The sequence below is a fragment of the Lampetra planeri genome, chromosome 27, assembly GCF_965212315.1.
Source record: "Lampetra planeri chromosome 27, kcLamPlan1.2.h2, whole genome shotgun sequence".
NCBI lineage: Eukaryota > Metazoa > Chordata > Hyperoartia > Petromyzontiformes > Petromyzontidae > Lampetra > Lampetra planeri.
The window spans coordinates 9081208-9104588 of record NC_136133.1 but is presented as its reverse complement, the minus strand read 5'-3'; the positions used below and the strand labels follow the sequence as shown (position 1 = coordinate 9104588).

Below are 23381 nucleotides of genomic sequence, written 5' to 3'. Positions count from 1 at the left end.
GAAGTATGTACTACAGCAGAGCATACCGACTGTGGTGGTACCAGTTATCACTACAGCAGTGCCTAGTGACAGTGCTGGTACCTGGCATGCTAACATCAGTGTATACTGTGGTGGTACCTGCTATGATTACAGCAGTGCATACTATGGTGGTACCTACTATGACTACAGCAGTGCATACTGACTGTGGTGGTAACTCCTATGATTGCAGCAGTGCATACTGACTGTGGTGGAACCTGCAATGATTACAGCAGTGCATACAGACTGTGGTGGTACCTGTTATGATTACAGCAGTGAATACTGACTGTAGTGGTACCTGCAATGATTATTGAAGTGCATGCTGACTGTGGTACGTGCTATGATTACCACAGTGCATACTGTGGTGGGACCTGCTTTCACTACAGTAGTGCATAGTTACTGTGGTGGAACCTGGCATGATTACAGCAGTGCATAGTGACTGTGGCGGTACCTGTGATGATTACAGCAGTGCATACTGACTGTGGTGGTACCTGCTATGATTACAGCAGTGCATAATGTTGTGATACCAGCCTTCACTACAGCAGTGCATACTGACTGTGGTGGTACTTGCTTTCACTACAGGAATGCATACCGATTGTGGTGATACCTGCTATGATAACAGCAGTGCATACTGACTGCGGTGGTACCTGCTATGAATACAGCAGTACATACTGTGGTGTTACCTGCTATGATTTGAGTGCATACCGAGTGTGTGGTACCTGCTACGATTACAGCAGTGTATAATGACCGTGGTGGTCCCTGCTATGATTACAGCAATGCATACTGACTGTGGTGGTGCCTGCTATGATTACAGCAGTGCATGCTGACTGTGGTGGTACCTGCTATAACAGCAGTGCATACTGTGGTGGTACCTGCTTTCACTACGGTAGTGCATACCATGGTCGTACCTGCCATGATTACAGCAGTGCATACTGTGGTGGCACCTGCTTTCACTGCAGCAGTGCATACTGTGGTGGTACCTGCTATGATTACAGCAGTGCATACCGACTGTGGTGGTACCTGCTATCACTAGAGTAGTACAAGCTGTCTGTATATCAGTATTCCTCAACTCTATAGCACAAATTACTCACCTGCCAGTGGCGTGGTGAGGCCTAGTCCTGTGCAGAGCCTCTTGCCTCGCCTAGATTGCCCAGCCTGCTGAGGTGGCACCTTGGCAGGCTCTGGCTGGGCTGCTACCCCCTCCCCCCTTGCCCCAGCCACGATCTCCACGCCCGCTCTGCAGTAATATTTACGGTCTATAGAGGTAGCATATACTGACTGCATAGTAGTAACTGCACGCATGGGGTGGGGGGGGACATCACACTGTGAAGAATTTGCGTCACCGTTTGTGTATTTTTATGGCATTTTTAACGGGGAAAAAAATGTCCCCCTCACTCCCACTGAAGGAGTGCGGCTTGGAATGCGCTGTACCCCCCACCAAAGGTTCGTTAGTTGGTATGGTCGAGCCTACGTTATAAATAAATAAAGACCTTGAAAGAAATCGCCCAAAAAACGCACTAAATCACTAATTAAACTAATTTAAAGTTGACGGATGGGAAAACAGAATAGCGCTTGCTCACCACGTGGATTACGGCGTAGTACCTGGATATGTTTTTTTTAATGTAAACCCCACGGTTCGTGAGCCAAATCCTTTGCAAGTTGCGTGTCCAGACAGACGGACAGACAGAGACAAAAAATGATGTTCATAGGTAAGATACATGTTTCCCTCACTTTACTTGGTTGATGCATTTCATAAAATGGTGCATATTTTAAGGAATGCAAACAGTACAGTGATAATAAAAATGTATAAATAACATATAATCATTTATCTTTGTATATTAAAGGGAAATTTGTGAATGCGTGTCTGTTCGAAATGTTTATCATACTTCCCAAAATGCAACAAACTAGAAATTTGGAATGTGGGTAGTTTCCAGAGTGTACACAATGCAAAAAGTCAAAAAATAGACTTTTGTATTTGTGTGTGGGGGGGGGGGGGGGTCGCAATAACGGATATAATATGACGTCACATCCGTGATGTCACCCGCATGCGGCAGCGTTATGCAGTGTGCCTGCTGGCGTCACGCATCCCCCCCCCCACCCTCCGCGTAGGCCGTGTATTAATCCAAGACAAGAATCTCTCGGGCGAAGCCGGGTAGTAAAGCTAGTACTTTATAAAGCGCTTCAAGCAATTGTTCTCAGGGCGCTATGCGTGACAAGGCAGAAATAATTTTGCATCAACCAAGGAACGAAGAAGAACTGAGGAAGACTTTTGAAAAATAACTAAAGTGAAAGAAAGTCATTTTAAACAGATATAGACTTGTCCAACGTCTGGTAGATGCGTTCTTAAGAGTGCCGCGTTAAGGGAAAACAATTTCCCAATGAGTAAATGGCCGAGTGCTTTCTACACAGTAATATGACAACAAAGTTGGGTGAGATGCAACGTACTACGCCCACGCAGCGAGATGGCGGTACGAACAACTGAAGGTGCTCCGCCACATTATTGTATCATTCCACGTACTTTATTGTACCGCTCAGCCATGCCAATCAGGAAAGTAGTTCGTCGTCGATGTCACGTTGCCTAATCAGGAGGGCTGATGGTTCGGGTGTATCAAGTTGCGCTGGTGTTCGACTACTCAGAGCCCTGGCTGTTAGGGATGTCAGCTTTTTATTACCCCGAGCTGACACCGACCGCCCCAGGCAGAGGAGTTACAGTCGTGGAGCAGGCTACCAAAGAACATCAACCGAATAAGAATCAATACAAGATCACCCACACACATCCACTCACACCTATGGTTCCTACCGCTTCTCCGAGACACACACAGAAGCTTTTGGGGGGGGGGGGGGGGGGGTCGTCCACCTCCCCTACGCAACTCTGACAGTGGGAGATGTCCGTGGGCAGCCCTGCAGCCACCCCGGTAACCCAATGGCAACAGACTTCGCTCTCGGCCAGTGCCAGGCTGCAGCTCACTTGCTTCCTTGCTCCTGACGCTGCTGGCATGCTCTTTGGGTCCCAAACGTCCCACCGGCCCTGGTTCATTCCCCAGGTCGGCCGATGGAAACATAACAATAATAATACCGTCACCTAATGTTTCCCTGTTCGATATCTATTCTATAGAGTTGGAGACAGCACTCAGCTCCTACTTAGTGACGATCCCCTGGTCCTCACTCGTGTTGCACCTTGAGGGTGGGAGATCGCCCAGCCACTCCTGCCGCTGCCGCCGCTGCCGCCGCCGCCGCTTACTTCTGAGATGCGCGCCCACACTGCCGATTCAGGCACTCATTTTATAGGGCTGCGCAGCCTATTGTTTGGTCCCTGGGCCAATCCCATGAGAGGGGTCCGTCTGTAAATAGCCGACGTTTCTCTAGACCTGGTTAGCATGTTCTCCACCAAAACCCGTCCCCACACTGGTCTGACCACACTCTCTCCAGCTCACGGGGTACGCTTCACACACTACGCCACAGTCGACTGCTCAGAAACCACGTTAGAATTGAGCGCGTCACACGTTGTGCGAAAAGTGTTCCCAAATAGGAGAACCGCGTTGTAGCGAAAGTGCCGTGTGTGAACACCACACGTGTCAAGTGAAGACTTATAAGATCGTGAATTGTGGGTAGGAATAGGTTAGCCGCATATACAGTGCGAAATCGCACAAACCGAAACCCAACAGAGCAAGGAAAACCTGAATTTGAGATGGCGTGACCCGAGCTGAGGGCACGCAAACACAACGGGTTGGTTGCGATTGCTCGCTGGAGACATTTATTAGTGAATGGTTGAATTGAAATTTGGGTATAATAACAATAATAGTACAGCAATCATCATTGCTATTTTATTGTTTATTGAATGCAATATATTAGTCTCTCTCTCTTCTCATAGCTCGAGAACTAAACAAAATTCTGCGTGTACGATTGTTGTCTTTCCCCCACCTCCGATTAGCACGGTTGGCTATGTACGGTACAAAATAAGTTCAAGAAACATACATAGAGTGGTAGTTTTTTCTTGTTTCTGCTCTCACGCAAACTCCGGTCATCCCCACAGCGGCTTTGGCTAACCATCAAACAATGACGGTCATTGCTTCACACAATTTCAGATGCGCCTCTGTGGCCGTCTGGACTGCTCTTCCTTTCCGATATTAGGAAGCTACGCACTTTTACATCTACATTGAAAACGCCTTTATTTTAAACTGAGCTTTTCGTTTAGATTGTTGTCCTTCCCCCACAATTCCGATGAGGGCAGTTGGCTACATAAGTCGCAACAAAGTTCAACATACAATATGTATGTAATAAAACAGCAATCATCATTGTCATTCTATTATTGGTTGAATTAAAAATGGTTGTCCCTCTCTCTTCCCGAAACTGTAAATAACGCAACGAATAGCTAAACACCGACAAACATGCTAAACATCCTCTCTTCAAAATAACAACAAAATCTCACACGTTTCGTATACAGCAGTGTGTGGCTTTAAAAGGGACAACAATATATTGTAGGCGACGTTTTGGACAATGGTCCTTCTTCAAAGCACGTGAATAAGGGTCATAGCACGAAGCGTCATGGCACATGAATAAATGCCATTGCTCAAAACGTCACCTATTAGATACGTTTCCATTTGAGGTCACGCACACACACACTTTGTTACTTCTGAATTAGGGGTTGTTCGGGGGCGCTTGTGGCGCCCCCCTCACAACCATTTAGGGCTTTCGGCCAGGAAAGTCACAAAAAAAATTGCACACGAACGACGCATTCACGCAAGCACCCGATACTCCGTTTTTTTAATTTTAAAATTAAATGTTTTGAATTGTATGTTTTGAATTAGATAATTGTATTTCTTCATTAAAAGCGTATATCATTTTAAATCTGGAAGACTTCATTGACAACGACATTTCTTGTGAATTTTCTCTCGTGGTTAAGTAGATGGCCTTGCTGGGGGTTCGGTTTGATGCGGACTTTCACTTGTTTGGGATTGCGGGATCGAGATAAGGCGACATAGACCTGGCCGTGCGAGAAGACCGCCGTCTGCAGATCGATTCCAACGTAATCGAATGTCTGTTCCTGCGCCTCCATCGTTCATGCAGGGGGGGCGTAGGTTTGCAGTGACCCCTGCATGAAAACGATGGAAGTGCAGCGTTCATCACAGATAGATAAAGTTGTGCGCTTATATAAGAGTATGCTATGAGTATTATTGTGTTCTTCATTGTGCTTGTGCACCACTGCCAACGCGCAGCAGCATAACCAAATAATTTATGTTCCAAATGAAAAGTGTTATGGTTTCTGAAAACTGCCTGCTGGGCGATCACTGCCGCACTGCCGTCTGCGAGTCGGAAGGCAAAAGACGACGAGTGACCATCAACGAGCGCGTAACAGTGCGTGCTTGGACAAAGCAAAGAGGGAGAGCGAGAGAGATGGTTGATCATGCACGTCACACATCATGCATCCACCCATTGTGTCGAATGGAGGACGTGCCCTCACATCGCCGTGACCGCCAAGCCCAGAAACGAGGATATGACTCCACAGGGACAGACACAAACACGGCGATTAACAAGAAAAAAAAATAAACAAACGCTCTATAGTGCACGAAGAACACGGAGAGATTCATGCTAGACATGCATGAGAGACAGGCAAGAGGAACACGTGGCTCAGAAAACGCACGCAAGTTAGAGACATCGTGTCGACCGTTCAGACAAGTCGACAGAAGGGATGGTGGCCGATGGGCGAGACTAACGACGGAGTTGCAGCCGGAGGAGGAAACACGCGGGTCCATGTAGACACTTTCATATATCCACATATCAGAGGTGTGGACTCGAGTCATGTGACTTGGACTCGAGTCAGACTCGAGTCATGAATTTGATGACTTGCGACTCGACTTGGACTTGCATAACAATGACTTTGTCCCACCTATGAGATGTGGACTCGAGTCATGTGACTTGGACTCGAGTCAGACTCGAGTCATGAATTTGATGACTTGCGACTCGACTTGGACTTGCATAACAATGACTTTGTCCCACCTCTGCCACATATCCAGCTGTTGCCGCTATATTTCAGTTGGGTGGCTGCTGCAACGTCACACACACGCAGTGATGTACATTTAGAAGAGGCGTCCAGCGCGGAGATGGAGCATTCGATATCAACTCGTGTGCAGAAACGAGGTGGATCGGTGCAGGGCAAGATAGAGACGGCAACGTCTTGTTGGGGAGGAGGGGTGGGGAATGGGAGGGGGTGGACGATGGGGGGATGGGGGGGGGGCTTTCATCCAGCAGTGGATGATCATTGCTGTGCTCCTGCCAGCGCCACCCCTGATCATGAGGCTAACGAAGACTGTTACGATGCGATTCGGGCTCGGTGATCAGACTCAGTCGAGTCCGTCACGCTGGCCCCTCCTTGAAGTTAAACAGATCCGCGCCTCGGATCCCCGGCCGGAAGGCGCTGCACGTGACGAGCAGGCGAAAGGCCCAGCGGAAGGACCTGTTGAAGGCCGCGAACAGGATGGGATTCACCGTCGAGTTGAGGTACGTGAACCAGTTGATGACCTCCCAGACCACGGGGCCCGCCTGGTAGCCGATCATTGGCTCCGTGGCCGAGACCACGAAATAGGGCATCCAGATCGCGATGAACATCCCGATGATGATGCCCAGCGTGATGGTGGCGTTGTGGTCCCGCTTCATGGCATTCCACTTACTCAGGCATTCCGCGTCGCCGCTCGCCTTCTGCACCTGCGCGCCCAGGCTGTTGATCTTGCGCGACTGCACCCGGGCCAGGCGGTAGATGCGGCCGTACGCGAGAGCCATGAGGAGCATGGGCAACACAAAGGCGCACGCGGTGTTGGCGACGGCATAGGGCAGATTGAGGATCACCTCGCAGTCGTCGGGACAGCTTCGTCTCGTCTCCTCCTCCAGCCCGACCAGGTTCCACTGCAGCATGAAGACAAGGCCGTCTATCGGGAAGCTGATCCAGGACAGGGCGAGCATCGCCGCCAGCGCCGCGTGCGTGATCCTGTCGCCGTAGCGCAACGGGTCGCTGATGGCCACGTAGCGGTCGAAGGAGATGCAGCTGAGGTGGACGATGGACGATGTGCAGAAGGTGTAGTCGAGCCACGTGTGGACCCTGCAGAAGACGCGGCCGTAGAACCAGCAGTTGTGCACGGAGCGCATCGCGCTGAAGGGCATGATCAGCAGGCCCACCAGGAGGTCCGCCACGGCGAGAGACAGCGTTAGGACGTTGGTGCGAGTCTGCAGCTGCCTGAAGTGGAGGATGGAGGCGATGGTGAGGATGTTGCCCGCGATGGTGATGGCGCTGATGGAGAGGAGGATGGCGAGGAGGGTGGCTCGCTCCGCTGCCGAGAGGTCGCTGGACGTGCAGCTGAATTGGTGGAAGGTCCACACGCACCGCCTCGATGAGTCATTACTACCCGACTCGTTCATTGTATTGTCTGCCTCCCCGGTCACATTATTTGTTAAATTATATTATTATTAATTCGTTCTACCGTTGAACTGTTTCAATGGATATTGTTCTGTAATTTCGCTTTCAACTTTGTGGAGATTCGAATGGGCTACGGTGATACCAAATAAACCCTAAACGGTCAGCAAGAAAGAAACATCTCACTATACAGAATGCAAGTTTGCGTTTATTGTTTGTTAGGAATGCGTGACCTAAGCTGGAGAGCGGCGAATAACATTTGATGGAGATATTTACTGCGCGTAAGTCTCCGCTAGAGACAGCCACTTGGCAGATGGATGAATTGTAACTTGGTTTTCAACATATTCATGCTCCTGTTATACCAACGGTAACGCTTCTGGAGCGCTCTTAGGAAGCCACTGGAGCTATGCACTTTTAAAACTAGATTGAAAACTCATTTATTTAGAACTTTTTTTTGTGTTTAGTTTGTTGTCCTTCCCCCCCACCTCCGATTATCACGGTTGGCGACGTACGGTGCGAAAGAAGTTAAACATACATACCAGCAGCCGCACACACACACACATCTCACTCACCTCTCACCTGAATCCGACTTTCTATTGAAGTACATCTCCATAATCTCACCAAAACATAGACCAAGATGAGATACTGTAGATATATTTGAATATAAAACACACGGACAAATAGGCGTGTGTAGCCTACACAGTCTGTTGGGGCTAGGGCTGTTAAGCGTGCATCTGTGAATGCGGGCACGGCGCGCCTATGAGGCCGGTCATGTTCTCAAGCACCACGCTTGCCCAACCGCCTTTGTCTCCCAAGTGCTGATGTTTCAGGTACTCTACCTAGGGGGAGATCCTGTGCTGGTATCACATATCACCCTACCGCCTGATGTGTATTTAGCTCTGCTTCAGAATCGAGCTCATGTGGCATATATATATACAAACGCATACACACATACATAACACAGGAGTTATTCCCCAGCGAATGGGGAATTGACGCCCCTGAGAGAGTAACAACACTCTTGGCTAATTGTCTACACACCTGTGTCCAAAAGCGCCCCTCTCTGCAGGCTGCTTTTAAATAACATGATATATAATTACCTCTGGGTAGCCATGCGGGAACTCGTAAATAGTTGTTGTGAAATGCCTTGCAGTTGAGCGCCATTGCCGTCGTGATTTACTAACGAGATGGTGCCGTCAACCCTCTCTATCCGCGAGGTTTACGTTCTTGAAAACGGTCGCGGATGCGGGGATTCGCGAATGCGGAAGCCTTGCTACGATGGGAAAACTGGGGTTGCGTTCTTGGTACGAGTGAACATCGCGGAGAATGAGTGTGGAGCGGGGGGGAGGGGAATGGTAACTGTTTAATAACAAAGACTACCATGACTAAATAAGGCATTATAAAGAACGATGTTTTGTATGACCTTTATGATGGTGATGGTGAGAGGAATTCAGGAGGATGACTCATCGGGAGATGCAGGGTGTTTAACAACAACGCAGCAAAGTTATCATTTTAGCACTCTAGGGGAGCGCTAGCTGGAATACTTTCCCCTGATTGCATTTGCGTCCTTTTGAATGGACCTCACAGTCGTCGCGTTTATAACGAAGTGTATAAACGACTCGACTGTAGTAAGTACGTATTAAGTAAAAATGCACAATAGCGAATTCAGAGCTGAGACTGAGGACAATGCGGGCAGCCGATGAGCCGTGTCTAATCTTCGCAGGCAAGTTTCAAATGTAACACAATCCTGCGTCGATTCGCTAGTTCTGGACTCGGGAGTGTGGCATATTTCGCGAGTTACTAAATGTCAGTAACTCGGGTGTCTACTGGACATTTGTGAAAAGAGCTTCACAGCTCATCAGATTCCTCCCAGTATAAATACAGATCCTGATTCTGATCAGATGCAATGCCCGACGTGCAGGCACAGGGGGGCGTTGTCGCGTGAGATATAAAACAGGTCACATGTTTCATAACTGACGTTTGGGTCAGATCGGGTGAGTCAAACGCGTGTTGTGCGCCCTCCTCCACCCGGCACAGCCGATTAATTCTGTCGCAAACAGGAAGAGGCCATACAACTTGCGTTTGAGGTGTGGCCCCTGCCATGAATGTCTTTACTGTTTCACCCCATTTACTTGCTCACTCACTCACCGGCAGTCAGTCGCCCCCTTATCACTCTTCTATTGCGACTACAACTACCACTGTTCCCGTGAACTTCACTCATTGATTAATCCACACAGGTTGAATACTCGGTCTAGCAGACTGACCGTTTCACGTTCAACCACCATTCTGCTGGTCACAATAAAGAAAAAGGTCCCCCCTATAGCCTTTAACAGGCTGTCGGGTCAAGTGCTGGTAGCGAGCACCTATGAAGGCCGGCATGGCACACGATGGTGTGGTGGTTGGTCAACACCACACTCGGACGCCTTTGTCTCCTCAGAACAGATGTTTACACACCACACCAGTTATTCATTTTACACAGTCTACCTAGGGGAGGCCCGAGTTGGTTCAAATATCCATCACTGTTCGCAGTGCGTCACTGGTCCTGTCGATCTCAGACAAGAGGAGAGCAATAACGTTATTCAGGAACTGCTGAGGATATTTTTGCGTAATGCACAAATGGTCGAGTGCTTTCTACAACTATAGAGTATATTGTTGTTGTTTTACTGCTACATAGATGAAGGGCGTAACATGTACGAATGCAGTGGCAAGAACGTGTGATTTAAGCCTTAAGCCAAAAGTTGCTACGGATCCCAATCAAGACTGCAACCTGGATTGTGTAAAGTTTATTGACGCATTGCAGTCAGGACACATATTAACGCTTCGTGGCAATAGCATCGCCACACGGCTCAGACACCTTCGTCATGTCAGAAATGCAATCTTACCGAGGGAATAGAGCGAAGGGGGAGGCAAAGGGAACGGGAATGATAGGGCAGAGACAAAGGCAGAATGAAACACCAGCAAGAGGACAAGACAAGAAAGCGGGCGCGCACACACACATACATTGGCAGGAATAGATTCCTCCAGACTCGGGCGACGGTGAAGATTTGAGGGCAGTTTCCCACACTCCAGTCCTCGCGAGCCCTCCACAACAACTCTCTGTCTCCGTGTGAACCAGTTTTACTGTTCCCCATTCCAATACAAATTAACTCGTTCCACGGTGCACACGCCCGATTATTGTTGCATCCGTTCCACGTATGTATGTATTTTTTAATTATTTTGCACAGTACATAGCCAACCATGCTGATCGGAGGTGCGGGGAATGACAACAAACTAAACACAAAACGTAGTCCCACGTGACTCGCTAAACGATTAACTCCGCCTGTGTTAAGTGGAACACGTGTACACACAAGGAACACGTGTGCTGGCGCGCACACGGAGATCTCAACCTTTATTTGAATCGGCTCTCTATTAACGCGGATAGCGTTAATTTACTAGCGTGCCACGTGGGAGGTGTTTAACAATCAGCTGTAGCGTGCGGCGTGGAACGAGTTAATTGGGAGGAGTGAACGAGTGAACGGGGAGAGACGTAATGTGGTGGGGTGGTCGCAAGGACTGGAGTGTGGGAATCCCTGGAATAAGTAAGATCCAGAATCGTTTTGGGAGAGTTCTGGTGTTAGTCCGGTCCACCTTCGGAGCTCTCCAGGAGATGCAGTGACGGCTGAAGTTTCACCAACGCAAGGCTGTGTATCTTCCTTGAGCAGTGGGCAAAATGTAATGGTACATAAGGGCGGCATTGTGGTTGTGTAGTGGTGATGCTTGTGCCTCCCAGCAATAAGGGCAACCTGGTTTCGATACCTGACTCGGTTCTCCCCCTGTTTTCCATGGGTTTCTCCAAGGTTTCTCCGTTTTCCTCATCTCATAGAAAAAAAACCCAATGTAAATGATATTGGCCAAACATCCTAATGCTCAAACAATTCCTGAAAATTACTCAATTGGGATCACACACAGCAGCAGCAACAGTCTTGCGACTCTTTTGAGAGACTTTCCTGGGTAACAAGAGTTTGTTTGCAGAACAGAATGTGACCTTGCGAGTAACATCACCCGCTCCTTAAACTGCCGGTGTGCATGATAACATCGCGTGTTCCATCATGAATATCCATGGCACCTCCACGTGGAATAAAGTTGCGTTGTCACTTTCTTTTTTTTCGATTACCAGACTAAACTAAATAAACTGCGCGTGATGGCTAATCTGGCTGCCTCGTTCCAATCACCTGTCTGCCTCCTTGCCGATGAGCGTAGAAACACACCTCTTGGCACCTTGGTTGACTTTCGACCATTGTTGGACGTTGAACAGATCTACTCCTCTGTAGCTCGAGGAGAAAATTCGACCAGAGAGGATGAGGTAGAAGGCGTTACGGAAGGGCCTGTTAAAGGCCGCGAAGAGGATGGGATTCACCGTTGAGTTGATGTATGTGAACCAGTTGATGAACTCCCACGCCAACGAGCTTGCCTGGTATCCGAATATCGACTCCGTTGTCGACACCACGAAGTACGGCATCCAGAGCGAGATGAAGACGCCCACGATGATGCCCATGGTGATGGTGGCGCTGTGCTCGCGTCTCAGCGAACTCCTGGCGGAGTCCGCGTTCGAGCCCATGGCGGTGGAGGCAATCTTCCTCGCCTGCTGTCTGGCCAGCTGATAAATCCTGCCGTAGGCCAACGTCATCAGCATCATAGGGACGACGCAGCCAAAAATCGTGTTGGCCATCGCGAACGGCAGGTTCAGCAGCACTGGGCAGTCGTCGGGACAAATCTGCGCTACCTCCTCCTCCAGCCCGACCAGGTTCCACTCCACCATGAAGACGACGCCGTAGAACGGGAGGCAGAGCCAGCAGAAGAGGAGCATGAGGGCGCACGTCCTGTTGGTGATGCGCTGGTGGTAGCGCAGCGGGTCGCTGATGGCCACGTAGCGGTCGAACGATATGCAGCTGAGCAGCAGCACGGACAGAGTGCAGAGTGTGTAGTCGAACCACGAGTGCATCTTGCAGAAGGTCCACCCGTAGAACCAGCAGTTGTACACGGAGCGCATTGCACTGAAGGGCATGATCAGCAGGCCCACCAGGAGGTCCGCCACGGCGAGAAACAGCGTCAGGACGTTGGTGCGAGTCTGCAGTTGCCTGAAGTAGAGGATTGATACGACAGTGAGGAGGTTTCCGAAAATGGTGATGGCGATGGCCGGGATGATGATGGTGATGAGAGTGGCTCGCTCGGCCTCGGAGATGTCGTTGGATGTGCAGTGGAAGTTGTGGAAGACCTCCACGCACAGCAATGAACTGTTTCTGATGGACTCGTTCAGTGTTTCCATTGCTTGTTTGTTAGATATATATTCACGTGGAAAATCAGCTCATCCTGCAAACGGGGTAAATCTTCAGATGTGTCTCAATCTTACATACCTATTCCCAACTCTCAACGAATTATCTGTACCATTGCAGGACGTCCGTGAAATGGAGCTTAACAGCTCATTGAGCCATTCCTGCTGAAATAAAAATAATAAAAAGAACGTACTTAATACATATACACATCCATATGTCGGAATGCAAAGCGAGTACACAAACTGGAAAAAAATCAACGGTAAACATTCTTAGCCACGGTTTCATTCATATAGGTGGTAGGTTATATGTCTCGCAAAACTCATCATCACCATCATCATTGTGACCATAGATTATCGCTTTTCGTTCGGCCACAATGAGCCTTTGACCTTATACTCCGCCATTTACTCAAGTGGCTTGGCTGGCAAACTGACTTAGAAACGCGCCACAATTCCTTCTTACTCAGTCTGCACAAATAATAACGATTATTCGGCTGATCCTCCCTATGTACCCTGCTCGAAGGACCTGACAAAAGGAAGGAGACGATGGCGAGTTATGGTGGAATTGACGGCAATGACTGTGAATGCTTCTTGACCTCTTGACTGCTGCGGCTTGACTAACGTGTATTTGTGTATATACAGATGCACGTGAAGACTACACCTTTACAGGTCCTCTGACCGATTGTATTCTATCTGGAAAGCTTCACTGAGACTCAGGGCTCAATTTCCAGGAGGACCCTGCTTGAAGAAAGTTGGCAACATCATTTTTTTATTCATGAACAACGACAAGGGACTTTGCTTTGCGTGGTAAGGGAACGCTCTGCCTTGGAGAAAAGCCACCATGCGCACAAACGAGGAGAAAGCGCTCATACATTTGCCTGCAGAGGTCCGAAACCCACTTGCTACACTGCCATCTCAGAGGCCAAGCAAAAATTCCGCATAGATAGGAGCTCAGCCACCCACTTGTTGTACCGCCATGTTTTGGAAGCTCAAATATCGGCATAAATAGTTGAGAAACCCACACGCTGCACTGCTATCCTCTGGTCACACATGTCACGAAGTTCTCTTGCTGTCAATCAAGAATCTGTATGGACACGCCATGAACCCGCTTGCTGTACTGACACCTCGTGGGCGCAGCCGAGCAAGTTGGAAGTCTCAAGTGCAAAACGATAGTTCTGTGATCCGCCAACCCCGCTTCGAGGCACACTGGATTAGAGGAGTGTGGTTTTGCCCAATCTCAGGGGCCACATCTCTCGGCGTCGTCGTCTTCGTAATGGACTGGCGAGGCAGACTCCTGCAATGCCATCCATACGCAACGAGATTACACAAAAACAATTTGGCGCTGCGATAGGCAGCGGTGAACAAGCGCAAATTACGTCTATGTGCACACGGTAATTCCTCGTTTAACGTGGTAGATGCGTTCCTGAAAAGTGCCACGTTAAGCGAAACCAGCTTTAAGCGAGGAATTATAATTTATTCATCACATTTGCACGATAAAATAATGAGCCTGGAGTCATTCCATGGCAGGACAAAAAACTGAGATGAAGTTACGCCGCCGTGTTACTGTGTGATTTCACGTCCTGAATTGTATCACTCAGCTGCACAGCTCACGAAAGTAGTTCGTCGTCGACTGCTCAGAAACAGCGTTATAACGGGCGCATTCCGCATTATAACGGCCACGTGGATTTTTCTCCGCGTCCTCGGGTTTTCCCTTTTACATTTATAATCAGCATAACGCGTTTAGAGTATTTGGTTGCGATACATCTTCATATCAGTCAATTCGTTGAGCTGTCATTTGTGATAGCCAGGTCACTTCTGAAAAAGAGCTACATAGCTCAGTAGGCCTTACCTGGTTAAATAACATGGTTTAATTATATATATATATATTATGTGTAGCAACTGAGTCTCTAGCCTTGTTTCATGTTTTTTTTCTTCCAGGAGGATGCTGTATTCGGCTTTGTCTGCCAGTTCCATCACCGGGTTTATGTTGCAGGAAACCGGGGAAGGACGAAGAAATCCCACCCACGATTTTTCGAGAACCATTTAAACACTGGCATATCCTGGCGGCACCTGCAATAACAGCCCCACGCCTACAACACCTGGCAAGCGTTGGGGATCAGCCGTTCCAAGTTATGTGCTAATCAGTCTCAAACTGGCTTAGCTGCGCACATCTGACGGGGATGGGACGCATCGCTTGAGATGTGGTCGTGGGAATGTTTCGTCTCTGTGCTCGTCGAATTTCAATTGTTACGGTCATCACCAACCATGATCTATCCACTGCTGGACCAAGGCCGCATGGTCCTGCGAAGCAACCATCTCTGTACTGCCCGCACATGAGCTGATTTCATCGCTCCATCTCAAGGCAGTGGACGGCCTCTCTTGGGATGCGTTCCATAAATTTGGCTGCCACTCCGTGGTTAGTCTCGACCGCCTGTCGTCATTCCCTTCCAAGGACGTGTCCTATCCAAACGCGCCTTTTTTTCTGAACGGGCAATGTGAGAGATGCAATTACGCTGATTACTTTACTTGTACACATGTGCCGTACGCGTGCAATAGGCGCACTAAACTCCCGTACAGTATAAGAAGTGAAATGTTTCTTTAAAAGTAAAAAACTAACTAACAATTACTATCATGTTGAGTGTGCGACCCAATGAGACTGACGCATTAGCGATGATGGTGACGATGGTGATGATGGTGGTGATGGTGATGATGATGATGGTGAAGGTGGTGATGATGGTGGTGCTGATGATAATGATGATGAGGGTGATGATGGTGACAGTGGTAATGATGGTAAAGATAGTGATGATGGTGATGATGGCGGTGATTATGGTGATGATTGTGATGATGATGATGGTGGTAACGATGGTGATGATGTGACAGCGGTAAGAATGGTGATGATTGTGATGATGGCGGTGATGATAGTGATGATTGTGATGATAGTGGTGATGATGACGATGGTGATGATGGTGATGATGACGATGGTGATGATGCTGGGGATAATGCTGATGATACTGATGATGGTAATGTGGATGATGACGATAGTGATGGTTAATAAATTACTTATTTATCTAGGATAACCACACTGAGTCATAGGACGCGTTTTCTGGAGGGTCCTGCCGCAGCTGCATTGGGTTTTTATTATTTGCAAGATGTTTAAGCACATTAATGATGGGTTGCGTGTATTACACACGCTCTATCCCCGGTACAGATGTAAACAGGTGGCGATTAATCCACACTGTGCTGTACCCGCCTTCTGGTGGCACAACCAGGGTTATGGCACCTCCTCGACGCGTAACAACGGAAAGGGAGTTCCACAACATTTGTGTGCTGTGATCCACAAACCCTCGCTACTGCCTCCACAGAGTGCTGGTTCACAGGTAGCCACATGCATAGCCACCACCGCCCGATTAGATGACGGTGCTTAGCTGAGGCTGTCACAGTGAACTCATGATGATAACGATGATGATGATGACGTTGATGATGGTGGTGGTGATCTCACCCACACCACGCTCACCTGCTCACTTCATTCCGCGTTTTAAATGCAGCGTATTCCATGATCTCATCGCTCGTGCAATCATTCGCTCCGGCACGCTCACTCAACCGTCTCTTCCCAGCAGCCGTGCCGTCGATTTACTTTCAAAAGAGCAACCGAAGTTGTATTTTGTACACTGTCAGATAGAACTATCTATGATGTCGACGTTTTCAGCCGACTGGCCTTCTTTGTGAGTTATTACGATTCACAGCAAGAGAGAGACGTCCTTGATTATACTGGAATGGATGGGTAGGTGGGTGGGTGGTGACCTGATGCTGTTCAGAACAGCAGCAATGAATAGCCAACGCAAGCGACGACGCGATACGCTGTTGTATTTATGTGCACACACACGCGCACACATGCAAAGACAAAGATCCCGCGTTCAGCCCTTAAATACTCTTGGGGCAAGTGCTGTTAGCGACCACCGACCAAACATACACACGCACACACACACAGACACATTCACACGAAGTGCGGTAATTCCCGGTAGAGTTTACCCGTGCGAAGTTAATTGCCCACATCCACACCTCCGTGTAAACCTGCCAAATTGGGTATTCTTAGTGTGTTCGCATAGGAGCTCGCTTATTTTAGTTGTGGTCTGCGCGTAATTAAATGAAGGTGTCGCGATAGGTTACAACGGTGCAGAGGTGGGCTCCTGTGCCAGAGAGAAGAGCGAGGGATTGCAAGGGCACGGCTGAAAAAAACGACGACTGGCGCTGGGGATATCTCTCAGGGAAAGGAGGTGGAGGATGAGGAACGAAGAGGAGAGAGCCTCAGCAGGGGGCACGTGTTGAGAAGAGATCAAGCAAAAATGCATAGGAAGGTTTCTATGGACATTGCAAACTCACAGACTCACACAGAAATCCACAGACTCACACATAGACCCATAGACTAGCATAGAGACCCATAAACTGACACAGACACCCATAGACTCACACTGAGATTCATATCCTTTCACATAAACCCATAGACTCACACAACGACCCATAGATTCACAGATAGGGGATGGGAGGGTGCGGTGGAGGGGATGTGATGAGGAGGGTGGAGGTGACGAGGAACGAAGCATGGCATAGAAGTGCAGAAGGACAATGCGAGCAGTCGACCCCCTGTACGTGTGGACTTGTGGCTTTGATGATGAATGACGGTCTGGAGAGCATGTTGTTTGACAAGGCAGAAACTGAAGAGATCAGGATGAGTCTCACTTCCTGTTTACATAGTGAGGCGCCCGTGTGTGGAATCGAACCCAGTCGCCGTCTTGCTGTGGGAGGGGGGGAGTGTGACCACTGTGTTATCCCCACCACCCCCACCACCACCCCGCAGCCCTAAGCCACGCGCTGAGTAACGTGAAACACAAAGACACTCTCACAAACACTCTCGCGCTAGCCACCTTCGTGTAAATATTTATTTATGTCATTCAGGTAAACAATTGCTCTACACTTGTCGCACGCGGCTCGACTCCAATTGGTTGACACGGCAACTTTAGTACGCGGGGCCGTCCATAGGGGGGTGGGGGTGCGAGGGAAAATCTGCCCGACACCTGCAAACTAAACACGGAGTAAGCATTTACATCATGAGGCCTCCTTTGCCATTAGCAAAATAGAATAAAAGGTTTTTTTTACCCTTTTTTGGCAACAAAACTGACACCTTTTTTTACGAGAAATTATGTTTGCATTAACCACAATACCTTCGGTAATGTATGCATTGTCCTTGAAATTGATTGGTCCACACCAAAGACAGGTTTTACAGGTAGGAACAACAGGTTCCACACTGCCCACCAGGGATTATTTGTCTGTCTGTCGTGCATATTTGTCTGTCGTGCACTCTGCGCAGTACAGTAAATGTGACTGTCTTGGCTTATTGCAGTTTGCTTGACTGCAAAAGTTTTCGGTTGCGATCGCCGACGTTCAGTGCAACCATCGGCGGTGTGGAGATAGTGGGGATGTTCGCAACCATCGGCGACGTCTGGCCACAGTACGGCGGCGGGCACCCAATAAAGGACGAGACGCCCGAAGAGCGTGGTGCCCGACTGGAGCGCGCGCGCGCGTCGCGTTGGCTGCCCGACGTGCCGCGCCCCAGACGCCCGAGGCCCGGGTCTTGCGCGCCGAACCGGCGAGCACGCCAGTGGCAATAGCCACGGGGCTTGTGCCGCAGCAACCGAACGGCTACGACTGCGGCGTCTACGCCCTGCTCAACATCATGCACCAGGTGCGCGATTACGACAGCATCGTGGCCGTTCAAGGACCAGGTCAGGTGGATTGGCGCGCGTGGTACACACAGGTAATGGCGTCACAGCACAGGCGCGACCTACTGCAGCAGCAGCATGAACTTAAATACCTACATCAGCAATACATCAATAATCCTCATCAGATGCAATAGTAACAGCTACAACCTCCAACACGACTACGGTATCCAACACGGATCGCACTAATGCGCTGTCCAACCAAGTTCCTACCTGCCCACTCCGAAGGAACTCATATGGTGTTCAACCAGATGACGTCATCTCGTTTTTGTGCGCCTTTTGGCGTCATCTGATTGAACACCATATGAGACAGGGCTCTTAAAAAACTGTCTCTGGTGTGGACCAATCAATATCAAGGACAATGCATACATTATCAGAGTGTTTTTTTTGTTTGCATTCTGACCGCAGGTATTGTGGTTAATGCAAACATGACTCCTTGTAAAAAGGCGTCAGCTTTGTTGCCAGATAAAAGGGTGAGTAAAACCTATTATTAAACACAGAGTATTCCCTCTGCCACCGTGACGTCGAAACACGTAGAGCCGTCCCCCAAAAGCGCGGGGCACGGGGCGGTCGCCCAGATTCGCGTACCACCCGAGAGACGGCTCCTGAGTGGAAAACGGAAACTACAGTAGCTGGAACATGAATGCGTGCTGGCTTTCGCTTTAAACACAACGAACGTTCGACGTCGCGTGCGAACGTTTGTATAATGTGTGTTTATATATACTCACAACAAGAATGGAATAGAATGTAATAACATGTTAAGAAACATTAAATAGCATATCTTATGCACTTAACGATGCTACGTCATAATATGCTTCTAATGACGATGCAAAACACCACGTAAGTTAAACGGTCGTCCCGCTCCCCTCCTCCCGCCTCTTGGTTGGGATGCTGATTCCTCTAGCTACACGTATCCCCACACTGGCTACACGTATCCCCACACTGGCTACACGTGTCCCCACACTGCCTACACGTGTTCCCAGACTGGCCACACGTGTTCCCAGACTGGCCACACGTGTTCCCAGACTGGCCACACGTGTTCCCAGACTGGCCACACGTGTTCCCAGACTGGCCACACGTGTTCCCAGACTGGCCACACGTGTTCCCAGACTGGCCACACGTGTTCCCAGACTGGCCACACGTGTTCCCAGACTGGCCACACGTGTTCCCAGACTGGCCACACGTGTTCCCAGACTGGCCACACGTGTTCCCAGACTGGCCACACGTGTTCCCAGACTGGCCACACCTGTTCCCAGACTGGCCACACCTGTTCCCAGACTGGCCACACGTGTTCCCAGACTGACCACACGTGTTCCCAGACTGACCACACGTGTTCCCAGACTGACCACACGTGTTCCCAGACTGGCCACACGTGTTCCCAGACTGACCACACGTGTTCCCAGACTTGCCACACGTGATCTCAGACTGGCCACACGTGATCTCAGACTGACCACACGTGTTCCCAGACTGACCACGCGTGTTCCCAGACTGGCCACACGTGATCTCAGACTGGCCACACGTGTCCCCGCACTGGCTACACGTGTTCCAAAACTGGCAACATATGTTCCCACACTGCCTACACGTTTTTCCACACTCGCTACACATTGTTCCCAGATTGGCTACACGTGATTTCAGACTGGCTACACGTGTTCCCAGACTAGCGAGACGTGTTCACAGACTGGCTACACGTGTTCCGTGAATGGATACACTTGATGCCAGAATGGCTACACGTGTTCCCACACTGCCTACACGTGTTCCCAGACTGGCTACATGTGTTCCCAGACTGGCTACATGTGTTCGCAGACTGGTTACACGTGTTCCCACGCTGGCTACACGTGTTCCCAGACGGGCTGAATCAGCTTCACATTCCCTAGAGGCAGCAGTGCCTGCAGTAGGATAACAACGGCTCTGTGCACGTGTAGTAAGTATTGCGTTGCAGTGAGTGGTGCGTAATCACACACAACAAACATCTCGACACGTTCGTCAAACTGTAATAAATATCGTGCGCTTGCCCGCGCATTGCAGCGTTACTGGCGAATGGCTTTGGAATTGCGTTGGTCATTTGTAAATAACGTTCTTTAGTTATACGAGCCTTACTTCAAGTCCTGTACCGCGGCGACGGGTCTGAGAGCACGTGTGGAGAGGGTCGCCGAGACGATCCGTGGTTTACTCCGCCACGCGTCAAACCCAAGTCCCCCAGGGCTCGCGGAGCGTCAGGGCTTAGAGCCTCGCGTCGCGAATGGGAACAGCAGCACCCATCCTGACACGGGAGCCGTGATGGTACCACGGCAAAACGAGGCTTGTGGAAATTTTACTTATTTATCCAGAAGAGCCTACTACTGCATTGCTGTTTTATTCGTAAGATGTTTTCAGACGGATATTGTTTAAGTTGGAGGAGAAAATCGGAGCACCTAGATGAAACATACACCTTGCACGACAGGGCAACACTCTATCCCCGTACAAATAGAAACAGATGACGATTAGTCCTCATTTTGCGATAACGCCTTCCCCTGGCGAGCCAGGTTTATGGCACATCTTCGACGCCCACCCACGGAAAGTGCAGTGATTCACCAAGTCTCGTCGCCCGTCCTGCCACGGTCTCTTGAATTATCACGTGGTTAAATACAATAAATAAATAAAATAAACTTAAAAAGACGTCATGCACTTTTCAAACATTGTCTACCGGAATGAATGGCCTGACTCTGCGCGCTCACCCACTCCGCTGGCTCGCGATTGCAACGCTCCATAGGATGAGGCTGGAACGAACGTGGAACGGGGATGCCCTGAGGTCATGCAATAAGGGCTCTGAGCTTCAGGTCGCATAGGACGCTGCGCATGACGGATCGGTCATTCTGGAGGTCGCGGCGTCTCCCCGCCAGGTCACGAACATTGGTAGCCACAAGCGATCATCAGAAATTATTTCTAAAATCTGATTCTCACCAAGGCCCCATGATGTAAACAAGTGCGGTGTGTCCCCCCCCCATCCACTCTGTCTCTCTATTGATCTCTCTATTTAGGTGCTATGAAAAAGGGCCAGCGCCCGAAACGTCAGCTGTTATATTTTTCCCCATTTAAGGCGACACGCACATACACAGTGTTATTGACTAGGAACGTCTTGAGTGTTGTTGTTGGTTGTGCACCACTCCCAACACAGCATCGGCAGCATCACCAAATAAATGTGTGAAAACATCAGTAGCCGTCGTAGTAGCCTCTCTGCCAATATGTATTTGCACGTGTATATTACCTGCCGTGTCGTTGTGAGATTATCACTTCCCAATGCTGGCTAAATGCCCCCCACCCGCCCTCCCCCCTCCCCACATCCCACCTCCCCATCGTCTCTTCTTCCATTAATTGAATGCCGTCTCACTCCAGTTTTCGTCCCGCCTTCCTCTGCATCTCCCACCTTCCTCCGCGTCTCCCACCTGCTCGAGGTATATTTCACGTGCCCAGACAGAAGCTGGCGAAGTGCGCGGATTAAATCGTCGCTCTTGCTCGCGGCCGGCTCCGTTCGCGGCGACGCCAGCAGTAGGAGGTGACTTACCCGCGAGCTTTAGCAAGCGCCCGCGGGACGTCGAACAGATCGACTCCTCTGCAGCTCGACGCAAACATTCGACCGGAGAGGATGAGGTAGAAGGCGTTACGGAAGGGCCTGTTGAAGGCGGCGAACAGGATGGGATTCGCCGTCGAATTGATGTACGTGAACCAGTTGATGACCTCCCACGTGACGGAGCCCGCCTGGTAGCCGAATATCGGCTCCGTGACCGACACCACGAAGTACGGTATCCAGAGCGAGATGAAGACGCCCACGATGATGCCCATGGTGATGGTGGCGCTGTGCTCGCGTCTCAGCGAACTCCTCGCGGAGTCCGCGTTCGAGCCCATGGCGGCGGAAGTGATCTTCCTCGCCTGCTGCCTGGCCAGTTGATAAATCCTACCGTAGGCCAGCGTCATCAGCATCATGGGGACGATGCACGCGAAGATCGTGTTGGCCATCGCGAACGGCAGGTTCAGCAGCACCGGGCAGTCGTCGGGACAAACGTGCACCACCTCCTCCTCCAGCCCGACCAGGTTCCACTCCAGCATGAAAGCGAGGCCGTAGACCAGCATGCAGAGCCAGCTGCACACGAGCATGCGGACGCACGCCCTTCTGGTGACGCGCTGCTCGTATCGCAGCGGGTCGCTGATGGCCACGTAGCGGTCGAAGGAGATGCAGCTGAGGTGGACGATGGACGATGTGCAGAAGGTGTAGTCGAGCCACGTGTGGACCCTGCAGAAGACGCGGCCGTAGAACCAGCAGTTGTGCACGGAGCGCATCACGCTGAAGGGCATGATCAGCAGGCCCACCAGGAGGTCCGCCACGGCGAGAGACAGCGTTAGGGCGTTGGTGCGAGTCTGCAGCTGCCTGAAGTAGAGGATGGACGTGATGGTGAGGAGGTTGCCCGCGACGGTAATGGCGCTGATCGAGAGGAGGAGGGACATCATTTGAGCGCGCTCCGATGATGATGTGACGGACGCGCGGCTGCAGTTGAAGCTGTAGAATGTGAGCCCGCACGCTGGCGAGGTGGTGTTCGCGTGAGATGACATCGTGTATGCCTGTGTGTCTGTGTGTGCAGGTGTCTGTATGTGAAGGTGTGTCTGTGTGTGCAGGTAATGTGTGTGTAGGTGTGTGTGGGGGAGCGGTAGTGTAACGGTTAGCGCGCTGCGCTATAAACCCGGCCACCCGAATTCGAACCCAGCTCACGGTCAACGCCAGTGACGATTATCTGAACATGTCCTGGGCCTCCCTTAGGTCGACTCAGCCTCAAATGCGTTCTTGGTGCGGTGTGTAAACGTCGCCACTAGGGATACAAAGGCGGCTGGGCGTGGTGCTAGCCACCCACCTCCT

The 23381-nt window shown here is 50.1% G+C and overlaps 1 protein-coding gene and 2 pseudogenes across 1 annotated transcript; all 3 read right to left on the bottom strand.

Moving 5' to 3' along the window:
* Nucleotides 1-6369: 6369 nt before the first annotated feature.
* On the bottom strand, nucleotides 6370-7425 carry LOC144727924 (trace amine-associated receptor 365 pseudogene; annotated as a pseudogene).
* Nucleotides 7426-10740: 3315 nt separating this feature from the next.
* Nucleotides 10741-12882, bottom strand: LOC144727875 (trace amine-associated receptor 365). Its single transcript, XM_078607015.1, has one exon. The coding sequence runs from the start codon at nucleotides 12720-12722 to the stop codon at nucleotides 11625-11627; it is 1098 nt and encodes a 365-aa protein (XP_078463141.1). The 5' UTR covers nucleotides 12723-12882; the 3' UTR covers nucleotides 10741-11624.
* An 8956-nt stretch (nucleotides 12883-21838) lies between these two features.
* Nucleotides 21839-23125, bottom strand: LOC144727874 (trace amine-associated receptor 365 pseudogene; annotated as a pseudogene).
* Between the last annotated feature and the right edge of the window lie 256 nt (nucleotides 23126-23381).

Coding starts and splice junctions, on each gene's coding strand:
- LOC144727875 (XM_078607015.1), bottom strand. CDS start 12,722: ATGGAAACACTGAACGAGTCCATCAGAAACAGTTCATTGCTGTGCGTG.